Below are 22,925 nucleotides of genomic sequence, written 5' to 3'. Positions count from 1 at the left end.
CTAAGCTGTGCCCAGACACCCCGACCCATAGGAAATGAGATGACAGACCACTAGGCTTGTAATCACTTGTTACGCAGCAACAGAAAAATGAATACCCAGTGTGCTGTGCGTTTCTGCTCGGTCCACCCATGGTGTGCTACTGCAAGCGTCCCGTGGTCACCCACTCCGACATCCCAAATGGCCTGCAGGCGCCTGCCCCATCTCAGCTAATCCTTACCTTATGCTGGCCGCCTGCACAGACCAGGACAGTGCCCCCTCAGCCCCTGCATGCTCCAGGCGAGGCACTGTTAAGAGTGCTTCACACACACACACACACACACACACACACGCCGCGCTCACACCCTGACTGCTGCCCCAGCAGAGAAGGAAGAGTGTCATGTACGACACACAGCTGGGCCCAGGAGGGGACTGCAGGCAGGGTTCTGAGGGGCACAGGTGCTCATGCTAATTTTCTTCCCAGCCTGTGTCTATGAAATCCCCCCACCCCAAAAGAAGTAACCCCAGGCAGCTCCAGCTCACCTAAATAATAACTGAGCGGCATTTACTGAGCACCGGAGGCAGGAGGCACCGTTCTAAATGACCACATGCCGTATCACAGAGGCCTTCCTACAATCCTGCACAGCAGGGGCACCAAAGGCCCTATTCGACAATGGAGGAAACCAAGGCACAGACAGGTCAACGCCCCTCCTCCAAATACCCCATGATCTGACCAAATGCAACCTTCTTTAAAGCACCAAAGCATAAAACTTAGGAGCACTGGCTCAGAGGCTGAACTCGGGTTCAAATAGTCAAGCTTGGCTTCTCTCTGGCTGTATGGCCTGTGGACAGCTCTCAGTCTGCCTACCCGTAAAATGGGAAGACGAGAGAAACGACCTCCAGGTTTATGGACTATACAGAACTTGGCACTGCATCTGGCTCCTAATGGCACATAAAACGCAGCTGCTATTGTTACTGTGACTATTTTGAATTGGCTGCTGGTTCTTACAGCCTCAACATTCCAGGCCCCGCTGAGTGACTTGAGCAAAGAGCCACGCCATGTAGGGAGCTTGAGTGTCAGAAGCACAGACGGATGGTTAAATCCAACAGTGAGGCCTGCGTGAGCCATGCCCCCTGGCAGAAGCACAACGAGGCTTCCCCTTTGGGCCTCTGCTCTCTGGGAAGTGAGGTTCCGCCAGGATTTGGGGTTGGGGGCAGGGGAAGCAGAAGCTAAACGCCTTTTTTTGGCAGTGAGCCTTGCTGTGGACACCCTGTTCCTCCTCCCTCACAACTGGCAGGGGGGAGACACGTGGTGCTGGGAGAATCCACAGGGTCCCCCAGCCCGCTTCGCCTCACCTCTGCATTTGCTTCCCTGCAGTGTCCGTCACCAGCATGCCGTTCTCCATCTGTTTCACTTCCTTCCCTGGGCCACCGACGCCTGCTAAGCCTGGCAGAAAGGACGAGGGGGCGGACAGTGATTTCAAAGGCTGGACACTAACACCTGTCACCATGTGGGGAGATGGCAGATAACCTGGCTGCCAGGAGGCTCAGAAAGCAAGACCTGCTTTGCAGCAGCCACAGACAGGCTCCCTGGCTGGCCAGCTCTCTCAGGGACAGGGACAGTGTTTTGCAACCATCTCAAGAGCCCTGAGCAAGTGCCCTGTGCCAGCAGCAACCAGGAAAATCCAGTTCTGCTGATGGTCTCTTGGCTGTGTGCAGCCTGGCTCATGGAGTCAGGACACAATTGAACCATGCAGGGGAAAGGACACACTCTTCTGGTCCCCAAGCATCAGTGAAACCCCAAATAAGTAACAACCCCTTATGGACAAGGGCATCAGACACTGGGGACCCAGGCGCCCCCAGCCAAGGGGTTAACCCACTGGTTGCCGGATCAAGGGGAGGTCCTGAAGATCGGGGTAAGGGGTTACCTGGGACTGCTGGGGCAGTGGCTGTTCTCCCAGTAATACGGAGCTATTTCAACAACTGATACAGGCACCATGGGCACACCAGCTGGATATCTGCTCCAATCCCAGGAAGTATCCGCCCAGCATTAACACTGATCCCTGTCACCTCAGAGACAGTGGCTGACGTTTATTCAGTGTCAGCCGCTGTGTTCTGCTGAAATACATTATCTCCTTTAATCTTCCGCAAGTCAGGGATGTGTTTATTACCACCCACTCGGCACTGACTTCCTCACTCTTTGGTGCCGGGAGACAGAGAGCACGAGAGAGAACATAACGTAGGACTCCGAAGGGCTGACCCCGGAGGAGGATGCAGGAGAGAAGTTACGAAAGGGTATGAATACACAGCCGGCAGTGAACCTGCGAACATGCTGATGAGACAAGAATTAAAGCAGAATCCAGAAAGATAGATTCTCTCAGGCAACAGCCATGGGAAGCGACAGAGGATGGCAAGGGAACAGGGCTGGGGTCATTCCTGGGCTGATGGGGGAGCTCTGAGCCGGTGATTCTCAATCTTGGCCGTGCGTGAATCATCCGGGGATGCCCTGGGGCCGGCCCTGGTCCCTGCACTGACTCTGCCAGGGAGGCTGACCCCACGCTGCGAGCAGTCAGGGGGCTGGGATGTGTGGGACGTGCTCGTTCACCTCCTAGCTGTGTGAACTGGGGAAGCAATGACCCTCTCTGAGCCTCACTTTCCACATCTGCAGAATGGGAAGAACAGCAGCACCAGCCCCCACGAGCGGGAGGAAGAAATGAGGCTGTGCTTGGTGAATGGAAGACGAGGTCGTGATGCGTACTGTTATCTGCATTGTTAAACCTGTCTCATAGATAATTCTGGGGCACATCCACGACTGAGAATCACTGTTTAAATGTTTCCTTTAAAATCAGCATCTTTTTCAATTGGGAAAAAAAAAAAACCTAAAACAAACGAAAAAGAAGAGCGATAACAGGCAGGACTTCCCATGCAGCGGCCTGCAGACAGCGCACACACACATGCATAGCACCTCGACTGTGTTCCGCTGTGCAGGGTGGGGGTGCTTTACAACACTCCCAGAGACCCCCATCTTGCAGCAGGTACTTCAGAGAGCTCCCTGTCCTGCCTGGCTGCCCAGGCACCCTCTGGAAACCTCAGCCTTCCCTCCCCGCTCCTGCTTCACATGCAGTGCAGGTCCCCACAGTGGCCTCCATGGTGGCCTCTTCATTGAAACCCTATTAGCCCACTGGCGATACACCAACTGGGGCAGCTGGAAAACCTTCGTCTGCAAGGGCGGGACCGTGAGTCCCAGGAGGAGAATGGGAATGTGCACGCTACATCGTCCTGTTCTTTGCAGGGGATTTGCCCCCTTCCCCAGTCTCCCAGAATGCCCAGGCTTCCCAGCCAAGGGGGAACCTGCCCAAGGTCAGCCCATCAGGACCCCTCCCCCAGAGGACTTTGAGTGGTGGCCCCACAAGGACCAAAGATCTGTACAACTGCTCTGTCCCCAAAGGAGTTTCACGTCCAGAGCTCCCAATGCCCGAGTCTTGATCATCCACTTTTGCCTTTGATTTCTGCTCTCTGCCTTTGGCTTCCTTTTGCTACTTGGTATCTTTCTGGTAAACACCCTTGTTTAAGCGGCCAAAATCAGCTTCAGTTGCTGTCAAAAGGGGGCCTTGGTGTGGACCCTCAGCCACACACTGCTGGCTCTGGAAGGCAGGAGGCATGGGTCTGCTCTGGGGCCAGTTTATGCCTTTCTGTCCCTAGAGGGAGACCGGGCAGCCTTTCCTGCTCAAGTTCTTCTAGAAGACATGCCACCTCTGGGCACCCCTGACACCTGCAGCTACTCCATGAGGGGCTCGTCACCCTGTGCTTGGGTCTCAATCATGCCCAGGAGGTGTGGGTGGGATCGTAATAACGATCCCATGCATCTTCCACCTACTGGGTGCCGGGCATTTCACAACCAGGATCTCTTTCAAGGCTCGCTGGCCGTGGTCATTGGACCTGCGACAGTACAGCTTAGCCAAGGTCACTCAGCTGACCAGTGAGAGATGGGGAGATTCGATCTGTATCCCCAAGTGACAATCACAAAGCTGGCACACAGTAGGTGCCCAATAGATGCTGGATGAATGATGGAAAGGGATGGAAATGCAGACGTTCAAGGGCCCCTCCCCAGGCATGCAGCAGCAGGACAAGTCATGTGCAGCCTCGCGCTGCAGGCACAGCCAACTCCAACCCACTGTCACTGACCTTCCTCCTCATCCAGCACGTTGGTGCCTAGGAATTCACAAGACCCAAGAGAGTGTTAAGAACCAAGGCAAAAGAACCCTCCCCGTGAGACCCCCATTTAAATGCCCAGAGAGGGTGGATGAGTGTTTTTCCTTAAAGGTGAGGGGCGAGGACAGCTAAGGGACCTGTTGCATTCGTGCTTCGGCTTCCCCGTCCCACATGATGTGGGTGTATCCCTGACAAGCACCCTACTGCCTGGGGCTGGCTCCCTTCTCTAAAAGCTGTGAGTGTTCAAACATAAGGAAAGCTAGAAAAATGCAGACTGACCTTCTGTCTTCACGCCTGTTTTCCAGGCAGCAGAGGGAGAGAGAGAGAAAGTATTACAGTGTGAAGGGCAGGCGTGCCAGCCAGGAGGTGGCACAGGCCCCGCGCCAGTCCACAGTCTTTGCTTCTTCAAGGGCACAAGCACCTTGCTCTGAGCCAGTTCCACGTGGACAGAAGGGGGAGGGGAGGTGACTCGGTTCGGATATCACCTTGGACCTTCCCAGACTAGGTCAGGGACCCATCTCAGGGTCCTTCCAGCTCCCCAGGCTTGCCTCCCTCACACACTGAGCACCATGATGCCCTTGATTATTTAGCGTTTGTCTCCCCCATCAGACTGTGAGCTCTTGAGAGAGCATTCCGAGGTCTTATCTACCACTCTATTCCTAGCACTTTGTGCATCTGATGGCCATGTGGGGTTGCACAGGATGTGCACTGCACAATCCAGGGGGCACCATTCCATATGGTAGCTCAAGCACCAGATGTCCCCGTGGCACAGCAGAGAGGCAGATGGACAGACTAACAAATGAATGACCACATGAACAAGCAGAGACGACCTTCCAATGCCGGAAGAGGCACCGTATCAGACATAGTGATGCCGTGTCATAGCCCAAATCCACAAAGCTGGTTTCTAAACCAGCCCTGAGAGAAATATGTAAAATCAGCTCACAGTTGTTCCCAATCTGGGGAATATACACAGCTGTGTTAATGTCCAACCATTACGCAGGACATGCCTTAAATGATAAAGATGTAACTCATTCATTCACTTATTTAACACATTTCCTGAGTATCTATGATGTGCCAGGCACTGTTCTCAGTCTTGGGGACACAGAGGTGACCAAAAGCCCTCACGGAGCTTGAATTCCAAGGGAGAGAAAGAGATAATAAAGTAGTAGATTCAGAATTTACCATGAGGCAGTGTTAAATGATACAGAGAAACAACCAGGTAAGGAGAAAATATGAATGATGCGGGGGTGGGGGAGTTGGGAGAGGGAGGATCTTGTAAAATAATTCAGAAGCAAAGACATAAGACTTATAACCCAATGGCTCTCCCTTGAGGGCTTCTGAGCACCAGGGATGGGGCTGTGATGCTGGTAACGAGGCATCTCCCGGCCCTTGAACCACACAAGCACTGCCCAGGCCATGTGTTCGGCCGGCCGCTCATCCTCAAGGCTGGCACCTCTCAGCCTCACTGTTTATTCTCAAGAAGGTGCTGGAACTCTGCCTGGGCAAGGGCCAGCAGGCAAGCTTCCCCCTTGAGGGAAGAATTCAAGTCACTGCGTTACAGTCAACGCCTGGTTTTTGACCAAAAACGGAATCGACCAGCTACATCACCCGGCCCGAGCCTCCCGCCTCGGCCCTGCAAGTTCTTCAGACTCAAAAGGGGAAGAAACACGGACCCTGAGGACAGAGGGGAGGAATGTGCTGTCTGTCTGACCAGCTCTCCAGCGGCTTTCGGTGCTTATGCCTGACTTTTGCAGCAAGGGGAGGCACCTGGGACCTGGTGTTAAGAAACAAAAAAGAGGGACAGGAAAACCGGCGGTGAAAACGCACCCTAGGAAAAAGGTCCTAAATCAGAAAGACAGGTGGGAAACAGGCCAAATGGCAGGGCAGCTCCCCTCGTGGTGGTGGGAGAGCTGAAGGATGTTCTTTTGCTGGTTCTTGGAGCTTTTCTACCATTTGCCATGGTCTACAAGCGGCACATATTGATTTTATAATCAGGTTAAAAAAAAGTTCAGCAAAAATCTGGAAAAGGCGGGGAAAGACTGAGTGACGAGGTTGAAAGAGTAAGACTGGAATAAGGTTTCGAAAAGCGGTCACGTCACTGGAGTCAAGGTCTTTCTCCCCAAGATAACAAGGATGGAACGTGGGCAGAGAGAAGTCAAAGCAGAGTGGCTTCCACACCCTCGGCACCACTGACATCGTGGGGGGGTGATTCTCTGCTGGGGGGGAGGGCAGGGTGGAGGGGGCTACCCTGTGCATGGCAGAGTGTTTAGCAGCATCCTTGGTCTCTCCTGACAAGATGCCAGGGGTACCCCCCTCCCTTGTTGTGACGACCAAACACGCCTGCAGACATTGCCAAGTGTCCCCGGGAGGCACAAATGTTCTGTTTGAAAACTGCCATTCTAGGTTTTAGGTTCCTAAGAGTCACCAGAGTAAATAAAAATGTTCTATACCTTCCAGGTACAAAGGTTAATGAACCACTTTGTCAATCTCTTTGCCAACAAACAAAAAGTCTCCTAGAAACAGGATAAGGCATATTCCTAGGGAGGAAGTCAGTCGCCCCCCACCACTCCAAGCCTAGCTCCCGTTCTCCATCTGAGGCAGACAGAATTCCCCCAAACCAAACACACGCCCTCCAGCCTGGGTGTCCTGCAAAAGATGTGATTAATCCAACACGGAAACAAAACTTTCCCTTTAGAAGGAGCCAAAAATGTGTTTCAGACAAATCCAAGGTCACTGGCACTGGCTACAGCTGAGCGAGCGAGGCTGGACCCTGATGCCAAGCCTTATCGTCAGGGTCCCTCCAGAGAGGCAAAAAGAGGGGGGGGGAGAGGACAGCAAGTTTGATTTTAGACCCACAGTCAGAGGAGCTTTGTGACCTGCCCAGCAGGGGGCTGAGTGGCTAAACTGGGGAAATGACCTCAGAGCGGTGCAAGGGCACCGGGTGGTAATTTTACCACCAAATTAAGTGCTGACGTGCACACACAAAAAATTTTTTAATTGGCAGCAACCCATGTTCTGCATAATCTGCTTTGGATATGCGTGTGGCTGGGGATGAAGAGAAGGGGAAAAAAAAATCCCTTCTGTGGCCAACAGCGTGTAAGGACGGTCCCTGCTCACCTGGATAGAACAGGGAGAAGAAAGAGAATTCGTTCTGCGGAAAAAAGTTGAGATAAATCCACGGAGGGTTCTTTTTGCCTAAATGTAGCCCACCAAGCAGGTGGGGGAAACATAGTTATCTCAAAATGGCCACCATGTTTCGTGTGACCTTGGCTTGACTTGGGCTGAGAGACAATCCGAGAAAGAAGACTCTGTAGCAAGACGAGAGCTGGTTAGACCTACAGCAGAACTTTCCGACCACAGGAGCATAGACATGTGGAAACTCATTCGCCGGGGAGTTTAAATGCTAAGAGGGAGAGTCGGCTATCTCACACTGGCAAAAGAAAATAGTTTTCTTTTAAAACCTCTAGGGTTCGCGGCAGCATTATTCGTAATAGTCCAAAACTGACAGCTCGAATGCTCATGAGCTGATGAATGGATAAATAAAATGTGGTGTGTCTACACAATGGAATATGATTCAACAGTCAGAAGAAATGAAGTGCTGCTGCAAGCCTCCACAGACGCATCTTGGAAACATCATGCTAAGTGAGAGAAGCCAGTCACAAAAGGATTCTGTTCATACAGAAATGGTCAGAGTAAGACAAATCTATACAGAAAGTAGATTTGTGTGGTGATCACTGTGACATATAGAAATATCAAATCACTATACCGTGCACCAGGAGCTAACACAGTGTTGCAGGTAAATCATGCTTTAAAAACAAAATAGAAACAAAGATCAGGTGTGTAGTCACCAGAGATGGTGGGGGGAGCAAGAATCGGATGAAGGTAGTCAAGAGGCACTAACTGCCAATTATAAAATAAATAATTGCTAGAAATATAATGTACATGATTAATATAACCAAAACTGCTTAGTAATTACTAAGAGCTCTCATCACAGGAAAAAAAAAATTCTTTTTCTATTTCTTTACTTTTGCATCTATATGAAATGATAGATGTACACTAAACTTATTGTGGTCACATTTCAGGATGTACTAAGTCAAATCACATGCCTCAGACTTACACAGTGCTCTTTGTAAATTACAAATCAGAAGAAATTACAACTCAAAAATCAGAAGGAAAAAAAAAGCAGATTAACTGGTTGCCTAGGACTTGGAGGGCGGGGAGGAAATGGGGAATGACTGCCAATGGATGTGAGGCTTCCTCAAGGGGGTGAGACTGTTCTGAAATTCATCTTGGTGATGGCTGCACAAATCAAATATTGGAGTATTTTTAAAACTCACTGAATCATATGATGTGTGAATTATATCTCAATAAAGGACTTATTAAAAACCACTAGGGGGACTTTTCTGGTGGTCCAGTGGTTAACACTTTGCCTTCTAATGCTAGGGGCACAGGTTCGATCCCTGCTTGGGAGCCAAGATCCCACATGCCTTGGGGCCAAAAAACCAAAACAGGAAACAGAAGCAACACTGTAACAAATTCAATCAAGACTTTAGAAAAACGGCTCACATTAAAAAAAAAAAAAAAGGGAAAAACCTCAAACCACAAGGATCCAGCAAACTCTCAGGCAGAGGAATGAAACTATGCATTCTCGCTGTGGGCCCTCCCCTCTCTGACAATCATCGGCTTCCCAGCTGCACTGAGAACAAACCCCAAACTCCTCATGCTGAAAGACCCGGACGGGTAACCCCCTCGCCAGCCCCGTCTCCCACCCTCAGCCCTTGCCCACCAAGGTGTGGCCACACTGGCCTCTTCCCTGTTCCTTGAACAGACTGAGCTCATGCCAGGCTGAGGCCTGTGCCGTTACCCGTGTCAGAACGCTGCTCCCACAGAGGGAACCCTGACCACGCTGCCTGCAGGGCCTGAACCCCCAAACTCTCCAGCCCAATACCCGACATGCTCTCCTCACAGCACTTAATGCTGCACAAAACCATTTCCACTGGCTGACTGCCTTCTCTCCCGCCAGACTCTGAGCTCCGTGAGGGCAGGACTTGCCTGGATCTTGCCCACTTCTGTCTCCCCCAAATCTAGAACGCTACTAGTTTAAGGTCTAAACTACATCCCCCACCAACTAAATTCATACGTTGAAGTTCTGACCTCCAGTACCTAGGAATGTGACCGCATGTGGAGCCGTGGTCTCTGTGGATTTAAGTGTCCACATGAGCTCCTGAGCACGGACCCTAATCCTATATAACTGGCGCCTCATAAGAAGGGGAGATCTGGAGACAGACACACACAAGAAGAACACCGCGTGAAGACGAAGACAGAGCTGGCTTATGCTCCTGCAAGCCAAGGAGTGCCAGAGTGCCAGCAAACCACGAGACGCCGGGGGACAGGCATGGGACCCCCCGGCCCTCAGAAGAAGGCTGCCACCTTGATCTCAGACGTCCAGCCTCCAGAACTGGGAGACAACACACTCCCACTGTTCAAGCTAGTGGGACTCTCGTTACAGGAGCCCTAGGAGAACAACGCAAGTGCGTAACACACAGCTGAGTGCCCAGTGAACCCAACTGAATGACTAAATCAGTGAATGGTAAATAGCTGTCTTAGTGCTCAGCCGCATTCACAGAGACAGGGACCCGCCTGCCCCTGGCACATGAGGGACAAGACCCCCCCCCCTTTTTTTTTTAACTTTTAGCCACACCATTTGACAAGTGGGATCTTAGTTTCCCTATCAGGGACTGAACCTGAGCCCCCTGCAGTGGAAGCACAGAGTCCTAACCACTGGAGCGCCGGGGAAATCCCGGGACGAGCTTCTTTTAAGTCTCAGTTTCCTCACCAGTGGACTGGGCACCACCATCTTCCCTCCTCCATGAGAAGCTGTGAGGAGGAGTGAGTGAGCCAACGAGATGACCCCTGTCGGGGACAGAAGCCCTGGTAAGCAGTCAACAATCACTCACTGATGTGTGTGTCTTCACATCACAGACACCCTGATGACAACTCTGCCCATGAGAGTTGTGCAACCGGGCGAACTGCAGCCCCAACTCGGGGCGGGGGCGGGGGCAGCCTATCTGAGAGCTGCCTGGGGACTGAGCATGTAACGAACACGCCCCGGGGCCCAGGGAGTCTGTAATTAGTTCCTGGAAGAGGGAGATCACAGCAGGACAGGCGATCTCGCTTTGGTTCCACTCTTTTTAGCAACAGCTGAAACCAAAGCAGAAAAGGCATCAGATGACTTCTTTCCCCTCCGTGGTAAGGCAGGTCAAGGCTCCTGGTGGGGGGATGGGGAGGGGGGGAGCACCAGCAGAGGATCCGTTCCAGGTGCCCATCTGACAAAAACACAGGGCAGCCCACAGAGGCTGCGACCAATTCCCCGAATTTCAAACCAACTAAAGGAAAGAATGGGGCTTCCCTGGTGGCTCAATCAGTAAAGAAACTGCCTGCAATACAGGAGACGTGGGTTCAATCCCTGGATAGGAAAGATCCCCTGGAGTAGGAAATGGCAACCCACTCTAGTATTCTTGCCTGGAGAATCCCATGGATAGAGGAGCCTGGTGGGCTACAGTCCATGAGCTTGCAAAGTCAGGAACGACCGAGTGACTAACATGCATACACATAAAAGAGAGAACAGGATTCTTAGACGCCTCAAATAAAGACAGGGTGAGGCCCCAGCCCAGAATTCAGGGCATGCTCTCAGGAGGACAGAGCGGGTGTGGTGGCTGGGAAGTGGGCAGGTCTACCTGGACCTGGCAGATGCCACATGCGTGGGGTATCGGGGAGCACTCTTCCCTAGAAAAGTAATAGCAGCAGCTGTCACTGGCACCGTGCCAAAGGCCCCAGTAATCTAGCACATTCAGGCGCCAGAAGGTCGGGTCTGTTGCTTCACTGCTTCATCAGGAATGGCCAGACATCACACAGCTGGAAAGAGCAGCAGCTGAGACTGGAACTCAGGTCCTGCCAACCTCCAACCTGCAGGCTCAGCCACCAGGTGTGACCTCACGACCCGTGTCACCGCCTCAGTGGGCATGAAAGTGAGCACACTCCGGGAGACAGCAAGGGACAGGGAAGCCCGGGGTGCTGCAGTCCACAGGGTGGCAAGGAGTCGGCTACGACTGAGCAACTGACCAACATGGTGAACCTGCCACTGGCTTCTCAGCCTCTTGGGAGCCAGGAGGCCTGTAATTATCACCACCTCCATTTTCGCCATGAAACCCCCGCAACTCCACAGGCCCAGAGATATACTGCCTGAAAGGACTGGGACTTGTGTTCAGTTCTGCGGACCCGGCTCTCTAAAGTATTGGGACTCCCTGTCAATTCAGTCCTGAAAGTCCTTCCAGATGGTTCCTGAGAGGGCCTGGCTCAGCCCCCCACCTGATGCCCTCCTGAGCTTCCAGGGCGGCTGGGGGGAACTTTCAGGGGAGACCTGGGGCCGACCGGGCACCACCCTCACTCAAGGCCCGCGCAACCCTACCGTCGTCGGCCTGCCCCTGCTCCTGCTCGGCGCTGGCGTAGGTGCGCAGGAACTCGGCGAAGGCGCCGTCCCGAGCCAGCAGCTCCTGGTAGGAGCCCATCTCAGAGATCTTGCCGCCACTCATGACGATGATGAAGTCCATCTGGGGCAGGTAGCTGATGCCGTGCGTGACCAGGAGCCGCGTCTGCAGGGAGGGCGGAGAACAGCCACATTAGCGCATGCGCGAAAGAGGGAATTTTGTCCCCACCCCCCGCCCCACACCTGTACATGCGCCTGGGATGTAGGCACACAGAAGCATTGCAATCTGCAGGCCGAGATCTGGGGGTGGGGGGGGTGGGGGGGGGGGTGGGGGGGTGGGGGGGGTGGGGGGGGTGGGGGGGGTGGGGGGGGTGGGGGGGGGGGGCGGGCAGGAGTGAGGGAAAACAACGATCCTTGCTCCAGATTCTAGGGTCCCGACCGATATGAGTAAAATGCTGTGTGCTGTATTGTGAGCACGTGGAAGCAAAGGGGTGAGGATACTGAGATGGGGAGGTGGGGGGTTGCAATTTTAATAAGGGTGATGGGGGAAGTTGTTTTTGAACAAAAATCTGGAGGAGATGCAGGGAAGGAACCATCCATGTGTAGATGAATAAAAGAATGACACTCCTACAAAAAAATGTGCATGCTGTGAATTAAGTTTTTTCAAATTTCCCCACCCCTAAAAGACTACCGCCTTTGTACATGGGTATCTATTTTATCTAACTGAAAGTCTGGGAGGATGTGCATCAAACCGTTTACACAAGTTGGCAAACTTTTTCTTAAACAGCCAAATGGTAAACATTTTCAGCTTTATGGGCCCTCTGGTCATACACAAGACATAAACAGATGGGCTGGCCATGATCCAATAAAGCTTTATTTATGGAAGCGGATATGTAACTTTAATACAATTTTCCTATGTCACAAAATATTTGTCTTCAGAATTTTTTTCCAACCACTTAAAAATGTAAAGACCATTCTTGGCTGGTGAGCTGCCTACAAAACAGGCTCCTGCGGGCTGGATTCGCTGGCCCCAGCTTTCGAGAGCAGCTAGGGCTGCAGGATGAGGAAGAACTGTCTTTTATAAACTTTACATATACTCTCTGGTTTTGTTACTATGGGCACGTATTTCTTTCACAACCAAAACAGGTTTTTAATATTTAAAAATTAAACAGAATTCTTATGGGGTGAAGGGGAATGCTTACTACAGATTAAGTGGCATGATGTTTATTATATATATACATATATATATGCATGATGTGATAATCCTATTAAAAAGCTTATATAGAACTTCCCCGGTGGCCCAGTGGTTAAGCATCGGTGGATGCCAGAACAGGGGACATGGGTTTGATTCCTGGTCTGGGAAGTTCCCACATGCGAGGAGCAACTAAGTCCCTAAGCCACTAATGAACTCTTGCACCCTAGAGTCTGTGTTCCACAAGAGCAGCCACCACAATGAGAAGCAGGCAGATGGAAACTAGACAGTTAGCCAGCCAGCTCCACGCCCTCCCCAACAACTAAAGAAAGTCTGTGGGCAACAAGCAAGACCCAGTGCAGCCAAAAATAACAAAGAAAAAAAGCTTATATACACAACAAAAAGACTTGAAAGAAATACAAAAATCTCTAAGCGGTGGGATGATGCATAATTGTTTTTCTCCTTCGTGGTTTTCTGCATTTGCTACATTTTTTCCCATGGGCATGTCTTCTTTTTTAATGGGAGAGGCGGAAGAAGAGCCTCTGTAACTCCCCTAAACAAACAAATTTCAAAAAGAATAAAAGAGGAAAGGAACCATTTCCTGTCATGTTAAGGTGTGGTGGCCGTTTTCCTGCTCAAACCTCTGTCCCTCAGCCCACGGCCACTTCAGCAGGGAAAGGAGAGCCGGCTCCTTGGGGACAGGGGATGATGGTGGTGGTGGGGTGGGGCTGGACTTCCCTCGGCGACACCACCCCTATTGTTTAAGCAGAAAGAAAGGCTTCTTTCTGCCTAGCGGAGGCAATGAGAACAAGAAGGCTGTCCCCGGAAGGCCGCCAAGGGATGGATTCGAAAATATGATCTCCTGTCCAGTCAAGCGAAGGGGTCCCAAAGGGGACACACCATGACCTGACCAAGAAGCGGGGACCAGCCCCCAAGCCGCGCCCGCAGCAGGTACCTTGTTCTTAAGGAGCCCCTTGGGGCCAACCACGTTTTCAAAGATGTGCTTGCCCACGTGGGCGTCCACGGCCGAGAGGGGATCGTCGAGGAGGTAGACGTCGGAGTCGCAGTACACGGCCCGGGCCAGGCTCACGCGCTGCTTCTGGCCCCCGGACAGATTCACACCCTGCGGAGAAACACGGCAGAAGGGTGGGCCTCCTGGGAAGCCGAGACAAGCAGAGGGGTGCACCGGGTCACCATGCAGCAACCCTCGCTGGAGGCCCTGCAGAGCTGCGCCCACTTCCCGCGGAAGCAGCAGTGGTAACAGCGAGATCACGCCTGCGCCAACGTGAGTTCAAGTCCCGGCTCCAGGTTCAGCCTCCACTGTGAAACCAGCAAAGACAAAATCCGAGCCGCTGGGTGCCGCTGAGCAGGGCAGGGTCAGGAAGGCGAGGCCAGCGGCACCAGGAAGGCGAGGCCAGCTACAGGAAGGCTGGTGATCTTGGGCCTTCACTCACTGGTGAAGCCGCACGGGCAAGGCAGGCTGTGCCCCAGGGGTGCTGCAATCCAGCCTGCGCCCCGCTGGCCAGCAGGAAGGGCACTGTTTCCTAATCTGAACCAGGGCACAAGGACCACACGGCCCTCCTGCAGCAGATAAGCCAGCATCACTTGCATATCTGGCTGGAGTCAGTGGACACCCGCTGGGCTAACCCCCCCAGCCCCTCCCAAGAGATGCCCACCTTCCCCCCACTCTGAGACAGGGTCCTGGCAGCCACGTTCATTTTGAGAGTTCCTTTAGTTTACAGCTTTTTGGCCCCAGGCAGACATCAGACCCAAACTAAGCCAATCACATCCTCTCCCTCCAAAACTGGGTGCATGTGTGCCTGCTAAGTCACTTCAGTCATGTCCAACTCTGTGCAGCCCTATGGACCGTAGCCCACCAGGCTCCTCTGTCCATGAGATTCTCCAGGCAAGAACACTGGAGTGGGCTGCCATGCCCTCCTCTAGGGGATTTTCCCAACCCACGGGTCAAACCAGCATCTCTTACATCTCCACTAGTGCCACCTGGAAAGACCCCACATTGGTTGAAGTGAAGTGAAGCCGCTCAGTCGTGTCTGACTCTTTGCGACCCCATGGACTGTAGTCTACCAGGTTCCTCTGTCCATGGGATTTTCCAGGCAAGAATACTGGGGTGGGTTGCCATTTCCTTCTCCAGGAGATCTTCCCAACCCAGGGATTAAAGCCAGGTCTCCCGCATTGCAGGCAGACGCTTTACCGTCTGAGCCACCAGGGAAGTCCCAGTAAACACACTGGTTACTGGGACCTAAATAGGCAGAGTGAGGAATCTCCAAGTGGCAGATACATACATTTTTGAAAAAAAAACAACAAAGCTCCGCAGAAAAGCAGAGATGAAATTCAGAGGAGGAACCAGTCCCTTCCTGAGCCCCACCACATTCCGGCTCTTGGATTCTACCCAGTGCCTGTAAATTCAGTTCTCACTCAGGATTCTTTGCCACTTGAAAACCCCAAAAGCCCTAATAATTTGTTTTTTTTCTTTCCAAGGAACTGCAGATTTCACTCAAATAAAAAAAAAATGGCTCACAAAGTAGGAAAGTTGGTGGAACCACTGGCTTGTATTAATAACTGAAAATAAGGACGAGAAAACTCTTTAGTAGGCTCCAGATCGTTTGCACTTCCCATGTGCACACCACTTAGCCACCAGGGGGCAATCGAGCAGGCCAGCCAGGCAGAGGGGAAAGCATGTGCAAAGGCCCTGAGATGGGAAGGGGCTCTGGGAGTCATCTGGCCTTTCTGTTCCTCCTTTTCCTCTGCCATTACACAGGGTTAACAGTAAATCCCATCTCTTGGGCTTGCTGAAAGGACAGATGTGTATAAAGTGTTTAGCACTGTGCCTGGCACAGAGTGATTACTCCGTAAGAGTTAGCTGTTGTATTATTATTTTTAGCATTATCACTGTTTTGAAAAGGGTTGTGACATTTGAACCACTGACACCCCTATTCCCTGTATAGTGCCAATGGTCATGCGACTTTTTAGTCACAAGGCTGCAAAAGTAACATGCACTTCCTGGTCCTTTGTCTTTGGGTTCAACCAAGTGATTTGCTTTATGGGTAGAGAGGATGGTGTGCTTTAAAAGACATGACATTTTTGTTGTTGTTCTCTTGGGCTTCTGCTGCTGCCATTGAAAAAGCCTCCCCCTGGGGAACTGCTGTCCCCTCACCCAGGCCCTAGGAAGTAGCCACACGGGGAGACCTGTGCCAACCCACAGCCTGGAACTGGGCTTAGTTGGCCTGCAATGTGGACCAGAGCCACCCAGCTGAGCCCAGCCTGGGTCACCCAGTCATGGTTGACCCACCCATAAGTTGCAAAGTGTTTAACATCATAAGCCACTGAGGTTTTTGTGCTTGTTTGTTACACAGCAATAGCTGACTGATACAGGGGCCATGCTGAAGTCTACTGACCTTCTCACCAATCTCCGTCCGGTCCCCACTGGGCAGGATTTCCAGGTCTGGGAGGAGGGCGCAGGCTTCTATCACAGCCTTATAATACCGTTCCTGTAGCTGGCGTCCAAAAAGGATGTTTTCTCGGAGAGAAACGTTCTGAATCCAGGCCTGCTGGGGGACGTACGCCACTGAGCCCTAGGTGGCAAACAAGGAAGGCGGCAGGACAGACAGACTTGGTTAACAAGATAGCAGCCGGCCTACCCCCTGTCCAGGAAGGCCTTACTTCACAAGATACCTTCACCACATCTATGGTTTCAACAAGAGGGAAACCAAGTCCCAAAGGACTACAGACACCAGGGCTGGGATCAGAGTCCATTCTAGGTTAGTCACTGGCTCCAATAGTGAGAGTTTGAGAGTTGAAATCCTCGTTAATGAGATAACAGTTATGTATTTAGTAACTAGTCACTGAATACCATCAAACAAAACCCCTAGCTCTCCTACACTGCACATATGCATCTTATAAAATACTGTACGTCGTCTACGTGCTAAGTCGCCTCAGTCATGTCTGACACTCTGCAACTGCATGGACCGCAGCCCACCAGGCTCCTCTGTCCATGGGATTCTCCAGGCAAGAATAATGGAGTGGGTTGCCATGCCCCCCTCCAGGGGATCTTCCCAACCCAGGGATCGAACCTGGGTCTCTTATGTCTCCTGCATTGGCAGGCAGCTTCTTTACCATTAGCACCACCTGGAAGCCCCCACATCATCTATATTTCAACTTAAGAAATTTTTTAAAATATTTAAAATAAAATGAATTTTAAAATAAACAGCAATAAAAACCTCCTGGTTCCCAAGAACGGGAAGTACCTGAATTTAAAAAAAAAAATTATTTGATTATTGTTGTGGTACAGGCTAAGAGAGAAAAATACGAGACTTTCAAAAAAGTCCTTTAAAAGGAAGACTTAACCTATACTGGAAAAGAATCTGAAAAAGAATATATATACACATTTATCTGAATGACTTCACTGTACACCAGAAACACAGCAGTGTAAATCAACTATAATCCACTTAAAAAAAATTTTTTTTTAAGGGAAACTTAGTTTGGGACAACCTTAAAAGAGCCCTTGAGATTTCCTTGATGAAATTTAAGCAAAGACATCTGTATAATAACTGTCGATTTCTAAAGTTGCTGTGTATTTCCACATAATGCAAGGTGTCAGAATGGCATAAGAACAAAGACTATGAGGAGAGCATTTGTTTCATGTATTTCGGTAACTGAAAAAAAAATTCTTAAACAAGGACTGATAGGTGAAAATAAGCTGGTCTGATAAAGAGAAGAGGAAAGAGCATTTCAGTCTGAGGAACTGCGTGAGAGGGAGGCAGGGGACAGACAGGCTCCAGGTTAAGACAGCTACACGTGGCCTCTGCCTGCATTTCATGGGGGATGAAGAAGTGGGCTTCAGGTTGGATACTTACAACTAGTCTCCTCTTTGCATTTCCTGAGACAAGAGAGAGGTGGGCTCCAGTTAAGGCATTTACAGTCAGCCTTCTATTTGCCCTCCAAAATGGAACAACAGAAACAGCGTAAGTAGTCAGTCTTTGTCTTGTAAATATCCTTAAGATAATAGTCATGGCCAGGACATAGAAGGGCAAAATCCTGTCTGGGTAAAGGATTAAGGGATCTCCACTCCCCTCCTTTTTCTGGAACAAAGGAGACGCTACACCTGCATGGGAAGGCTCCTTAGGGTCAAAAGTCAGAGGATAATGAGTCTTACTCCTCCCAGAAGCCTTCACTTTGAGATTCATCTCTGCTAAGGTGTGCACACCTCAGGGAAGACAAAGACCTGGAAAACTGCCCCCTTATAAAGGATTTAAACTTCCGAAAAGCACGACTCTCTGAGTTTGCCCGTGCACCTTTTTGCAGGCACTTTTCTTTTCAACAACCTTTTTACTTTACTCGTACCTTCTGCCTCCTCTCCTGAATTTGTTCTTGACCAAGTGGGCAAGAGGCTAGGGACTCAGGCCCTAACTGCTGGCTCCTGTGGTCCAGGCGTCAGGACTCCCAGTTCAGCAAACTAAGACCTGGCTGCCAGTTACTGCTCACTGCTACGTGCTGCAGGCTGCCGCTGACTGCTGTGTGTCCAAAATCAAGAGGAACTCGGCAAGTCTGAGCAACAGGAAGGCCAGTGTGATGGGACCATGATGTGAGAGGAAGACAGGCAGGAAGGAGCTGGGGGGTGGGAGGGGACTCACACGGGGCTGGTGGTCCTAGTGACATGTGTGTGTGTGTGTGTATGTGTGTTAGTTGCTCAGTTCAGTTCAGATCACTTCAGTAGCTCAGTCGTGTCTGACTCTTTGCGACCCCATGGTCTGCAGCCCACAAGGCTCCTCGTCTGCCCATGGAATTCTTCAGGCAAGAATACTGGAGTGGGTTGCCACTCCCTTCTCCGGGATGAGGCGTATGAGCTTCACTAAAAGGGCAAAGGGGAGTCCTCAAAGACTGTTAAATAAAGGGATGCTAGGAGGATGAGGTTGGGAATGAAACCCAGGGAGCTCAGCTCTTCATCTTCATTCTCAGATAAATAACCAAACTGCTGACTCCAATATCCTAACTTAAACTGGCCAGACTCACAAAGCCTCACTGCAGAACCCACGGGTAATTCCCACAGTATGCATGAGCCCTACCAACTAAACTACTGAGACAAAATAAACACTTTAAACACATTTCCCGCACTGTCCCTGTTGTTGTAGTTAGTTGCTCAGTCATGTTCGACTCTTTGTGACCCCATGGACTGTAACCCGCCAGGCTCCTCTGTCCATGGAATTCTCCAGGCAAGAATATTGGACAGAGTTGCCAATCCCTTCTCTGGGGGATTTTCCTGACCCAGGGATCGAACCCGGGGTCTACCCACATTGTAGGTAGATTTTTTACCATCAGAGCCACGAGGGAAGCCCTTCCCTTACCAAGACAAAATAACCAGTCACGAATAAATCTACCACCTCATCAAACCAAATATTCAAACACCCTCACTCTTTGGTCCATCATCTCTGTATTCAGTGGTTCTCAACTGGGGGTAATTTTGCCCCCAAGGGGGCCACATGTGACAATGTCAAGAGACACTTTTGGTTGTTATGACTTGCGGCTGCTTCTGGCATCTCGTGGGCAGAGGTCAGGGATGCTGATAAACACCCTACAGTGCAGAGGACAGCCTCCACAGCAGGGAATGATCTGGCATGAAATGTCAATAGGGCTGCGATTGTGGAAACCCAGGGCTAATCAAACAGAAGGCAATGTGGATCCCACCATGATCCCAAGTCTTCTTCCAATTAACCTAGCTCATGCTGCCTATGAACCTTACTTTATAACATGTATTTGAAAGTAATGACAGATCATTTCTTAAAACAATAGGTCCAAGGGATCGTCCTGACCCAGAGATTGAACCTCTGTCTCCTGTGTCTTCTGCATTGGCAGACAGGTTCTTTACCACTAGCGCCACCTGGGAAACCCTCATTAGTCTGGACCCAACTATCATACACTTCGCTCATACACATTAGGCTCAAGGTCATATGATCATCAGCAAAGAAAAGATTTTGCTCTGAAATGAAAACTACGGCAGAAACCAGCATCCCCCAGAAGCAGACTCCAGGAGACAGTAATCTTAAGACATAAGGAGTTGCTGTCTAGGCAACAAAGAGGTGCAGGCAAATGTGTCTGGGACACGCAGGATTAACCAAAGTTAAATAGGTTTTTTTTTTTCTCCCTACAGGACTTATCAGACTGTCCAACAGGGAAGGAATCAGAATCTGTACTACTTCCCAAGCTTGTATGAGCCCAGAACTCTATTCCCTAAACAGTAAGATGAATTTGCTGCAGACCATGCTCCCGGAAATGCTGGTATCAACAAAACTCTGTAAGAAAATATCCCCAACCCCAGGGAAGGGTCTTGGGGGCGGGGGACAGAGCTAAATGCCAAACAAGGCTCCTGATTCTGACGCGACACATCTGTTCACTAAGGCAGCCTCTTAAACTCTCTCCCAAGACATTCTGCAACTTAGTTCAAAACACTGTATTTAAAGGCAGTAAAAACAGTCTCCCTTTAGCCCCATATTAAGAATCCAACAAACACTGAGAATTTAAATAAGTCCCTTAAAAAGAATTCTCCAAGGAAATATTCCAATGACATTAATAAAAAATTTTAAGTGTTGTTACATTTGCCAAAAGAGATACAAGGAGAACCACAAAGAGAAAGAACAAGCCTGAAAGAGCCATGCTTAAGGAGGCCCCGGGATGCACACTGCAGGGTGGAGATGGGGAGGGAGTTGAGGGCAGAGGGTGGACCAGGGGGCATTTGTGTGTTTACTAAATACTTATCCAGTGCCAACTACATCCCGGGCACTATTCTAGGTGCTGAGACACAGCAGGAACTAGATGACACCACAATCTTGCCTTCTAGGAGGGCACAGAAGAAAAGGAGAACAAAAGTAGTTCCCACTTGCTTAACAAGGTCATAAAAGGTCATAAAAGAAAACACCGCATCGCCCTTTGGCCTTCCCCTTGGCCAGGAGTTACCTGGCCCCCACCCAGATCTCCTACCTTGACAGTAACATGTCCCTCCACCTTGTCCATCTCGGCCAAGAGCGCTGAGAGTAGAGACGATTTCCCACAGCCCACCTGGCCCACCACGGCCACCAGGGAACCTTCCGGAACAGAGAAGGTGATGCTGAAACGACATGACACACCCTGGCTCAGATGGGAGAGCCTGGCTTCCTGACACTGAACAGGCCCTGAGTGGGGAGAAAGGGAAGGCAGGGTTGTCCTGAGTCTTTGAGGCCTGGACATCACTCCCACTGTTTCTACAACTAGCTCATTAGTTCAGGGAACTGTCCCAGAGGCTTCTGTGCCAAGCTGCATCTTAGGAAAGATCCCCACAGGAGCAACCGAGATAGGAGAAGGGGGCTTGAGTGGAGAGGGATCCACTTCACCTGGGGGCGTGATGCAGGTGCTCAAGGAAGGGGGTGTGTGTGCTCAGTCGCTCAGTCATGTCCTACCCTTTGTGACCCTATGGACTGTAGCCCACCAGGCTCCTCTGTCCATGGGATTCTCCAGTTAAGAATACTGGAGTGAGCTGCCATGTCCACCTCCAGGGGATCTTCCCAACCCAGGGATCGAATACACATCTCCTGCACCTCCTGCTTTGCAGGTGGATTCTTTACTACTGAACTAATGGGGAAGCTCAACAAAGAGACCACCCCAAAACCTAGAGGAAGGGTGAGCTAGAGGAAGGGTGAGCATGACCCAGACACCTGGGGACAGCCTGAGGAAAGGCCCACGGGTGTGAAATCACAGATGTGACCACGAGTAGACGTGTCGATGACACAAGATGAGGCAGGGAGTGGGAGGTCAGTCCTGAAGAGGTGGGTGGGTGGCGTCCAGACCCGAGAGGGCCTCAGAGGACACGCTTCCCAGCTGGAAGCCAGAGAGGAGGGCCTAACACATGTGAATCAGAGTTTCAAAAACACGTCTCTACTGATATCGCCCTTTGGTGGATATAACAGTAATTGAAGTATTGGGTTGGCCAAAACGTTTGTTCGGGGTTTTCCATAAACTGCTACAGAAAATTCCTGATGCACGTTTAGGCCAACCCAATACAACAGGCTCAACACTCTGTGGGCAAAAGGGGCTATGACACCATATAGGACCACGGCTAGCCTTCCACGGAAGACAGCAAAGTGGGGTTGGGATCCCACCCACTGGGGGAAGGCAGGCACGTCCAGGGCCTCCTTGGGTTCACCTACATCGGCTGCATTTTCCAAGCGCTGCTATTATGATTTCAACATATTGGTGGACAGGCTGATGGCTTTTGCTCCCATTGTTCAATTCTTCATACCTGCTATGTGGTCACAAGGATTATTCTTTTGTTCTATGCTGGGAGGGGAATGGATAAAGGGGCCAGGATAGAACAGTCAGCCCAGTGAGGCAGCTCCTGTGATCATCCAGGCAAGATGGGAACATTTTATAGGTTTGGATGGAAAAATCTGGGGTAGGTGGGGGCTGGGGGGTGGATATTCAATGAGGGAGGGAAGGTGATGTTCAAGAAGGTTTTTGAGGCTGGAAGGACGGACAGAGGGACAGAGGCATAGACACAGACTACTCACTTATTAAACAGGACAAGAGAAAAGCTAAAGTTGAAGTGGACGTGAGTTAAGTTAGACATAAGGAAGAACTTCCTAAACATGCAGTCCCATCAAGGGCAGTGTTACACAGACTCGTTTCTCCAGAAAGTCTGATCTGCCCCTCCCCACATCCTCAAATAAAATACAGCAGTAATTTGGCTACTCAGTAAGGGGGCAACTATTTAGGGGTATGGGGGGGATAAATCTGGCCCCTAAAAATGTCCCGTCTGGCCCTGTGATGGGGGACTCCTTAAGGAAGTCTGAGAGCCCCGGAGCAAGGCCTGCAGTTGGAAAGAACTTAGAGGCATTTGACAAGTAGCCAGGGAAGCAGGTCAATTCCCAGGATGCTGTGACTTAGAAAAACAAGGACTGGGGTGGGCAGTGTCCCAGACATGGAAATGGTGGGAAAGGGTGAACGAGGCAGCTGGGGGAGAGGATGGAGAACAACCCAGCCTGATATCACACGTGAGAGGACAAGCTATCAGCA

General features: G+C 50.8%; 1 protein-coding gene across 2 annotated transcripts in view; it reads right to left on the bottom strand.

Annotated features, from left to right (window-relative positions):
- Positions 1-22,925, bottom strand: part of ABCC1 (ATP binding cassette subfamily C member 1) — a 146,310-nt gene that overhangs the window by 21,477 nt on the left and 101,908 nt on the right. The window contains exons 16-21 of one of the 2 annotated variants that reach the window (XM_043914405.1): positions 20,859-20,985; positions 16,283-16,459; positions 13,822-13,989; positions 11,657-11,840; positions 4,162-4,188; positions 1,333-1,423 (exon numbers count right to left, since the gene is read on the bottom strand). In XM_043914405.1, coding sequence (XP_043770340.1) covers positions 1,333-1,423; positions 4,162-4,188; positions 11,657-11,840; positions 13,822-13,989; positions 16,283-16,459; positions 20,859-20,985 — 774 coding nt within the window. The remainder of the gene's footprint in view (positions 1-1,332; positions 1,424-4,161; positions 4,189-11,656; positions 11,841-13,821; positions 13,990-16,282; positions 16,460-20,858; positions 20,986-22,925) is intronic. The other variant, XM_043914403.1, reaches the window with a different exon arrangement.

This window comes from Cervus elaphus, chromosome 10 (genome assembly GCF_910594005.1).
Source record: "Cervus elaphus chromosome 10, mCerEla1.1, whole genome shotgun sequence".
Taxonomy (NCBI): domain Eukaryota; kingdom Metazoa; phylum Chordata; class Mammalia; order Artiodactyla; family Cervidae; genus Cervus; species Cervus elaphus.
Note: the sequence above shows the minus strand (reverse complement) of the source record. Positions and strands in the feature narration are given on the sequence as shown.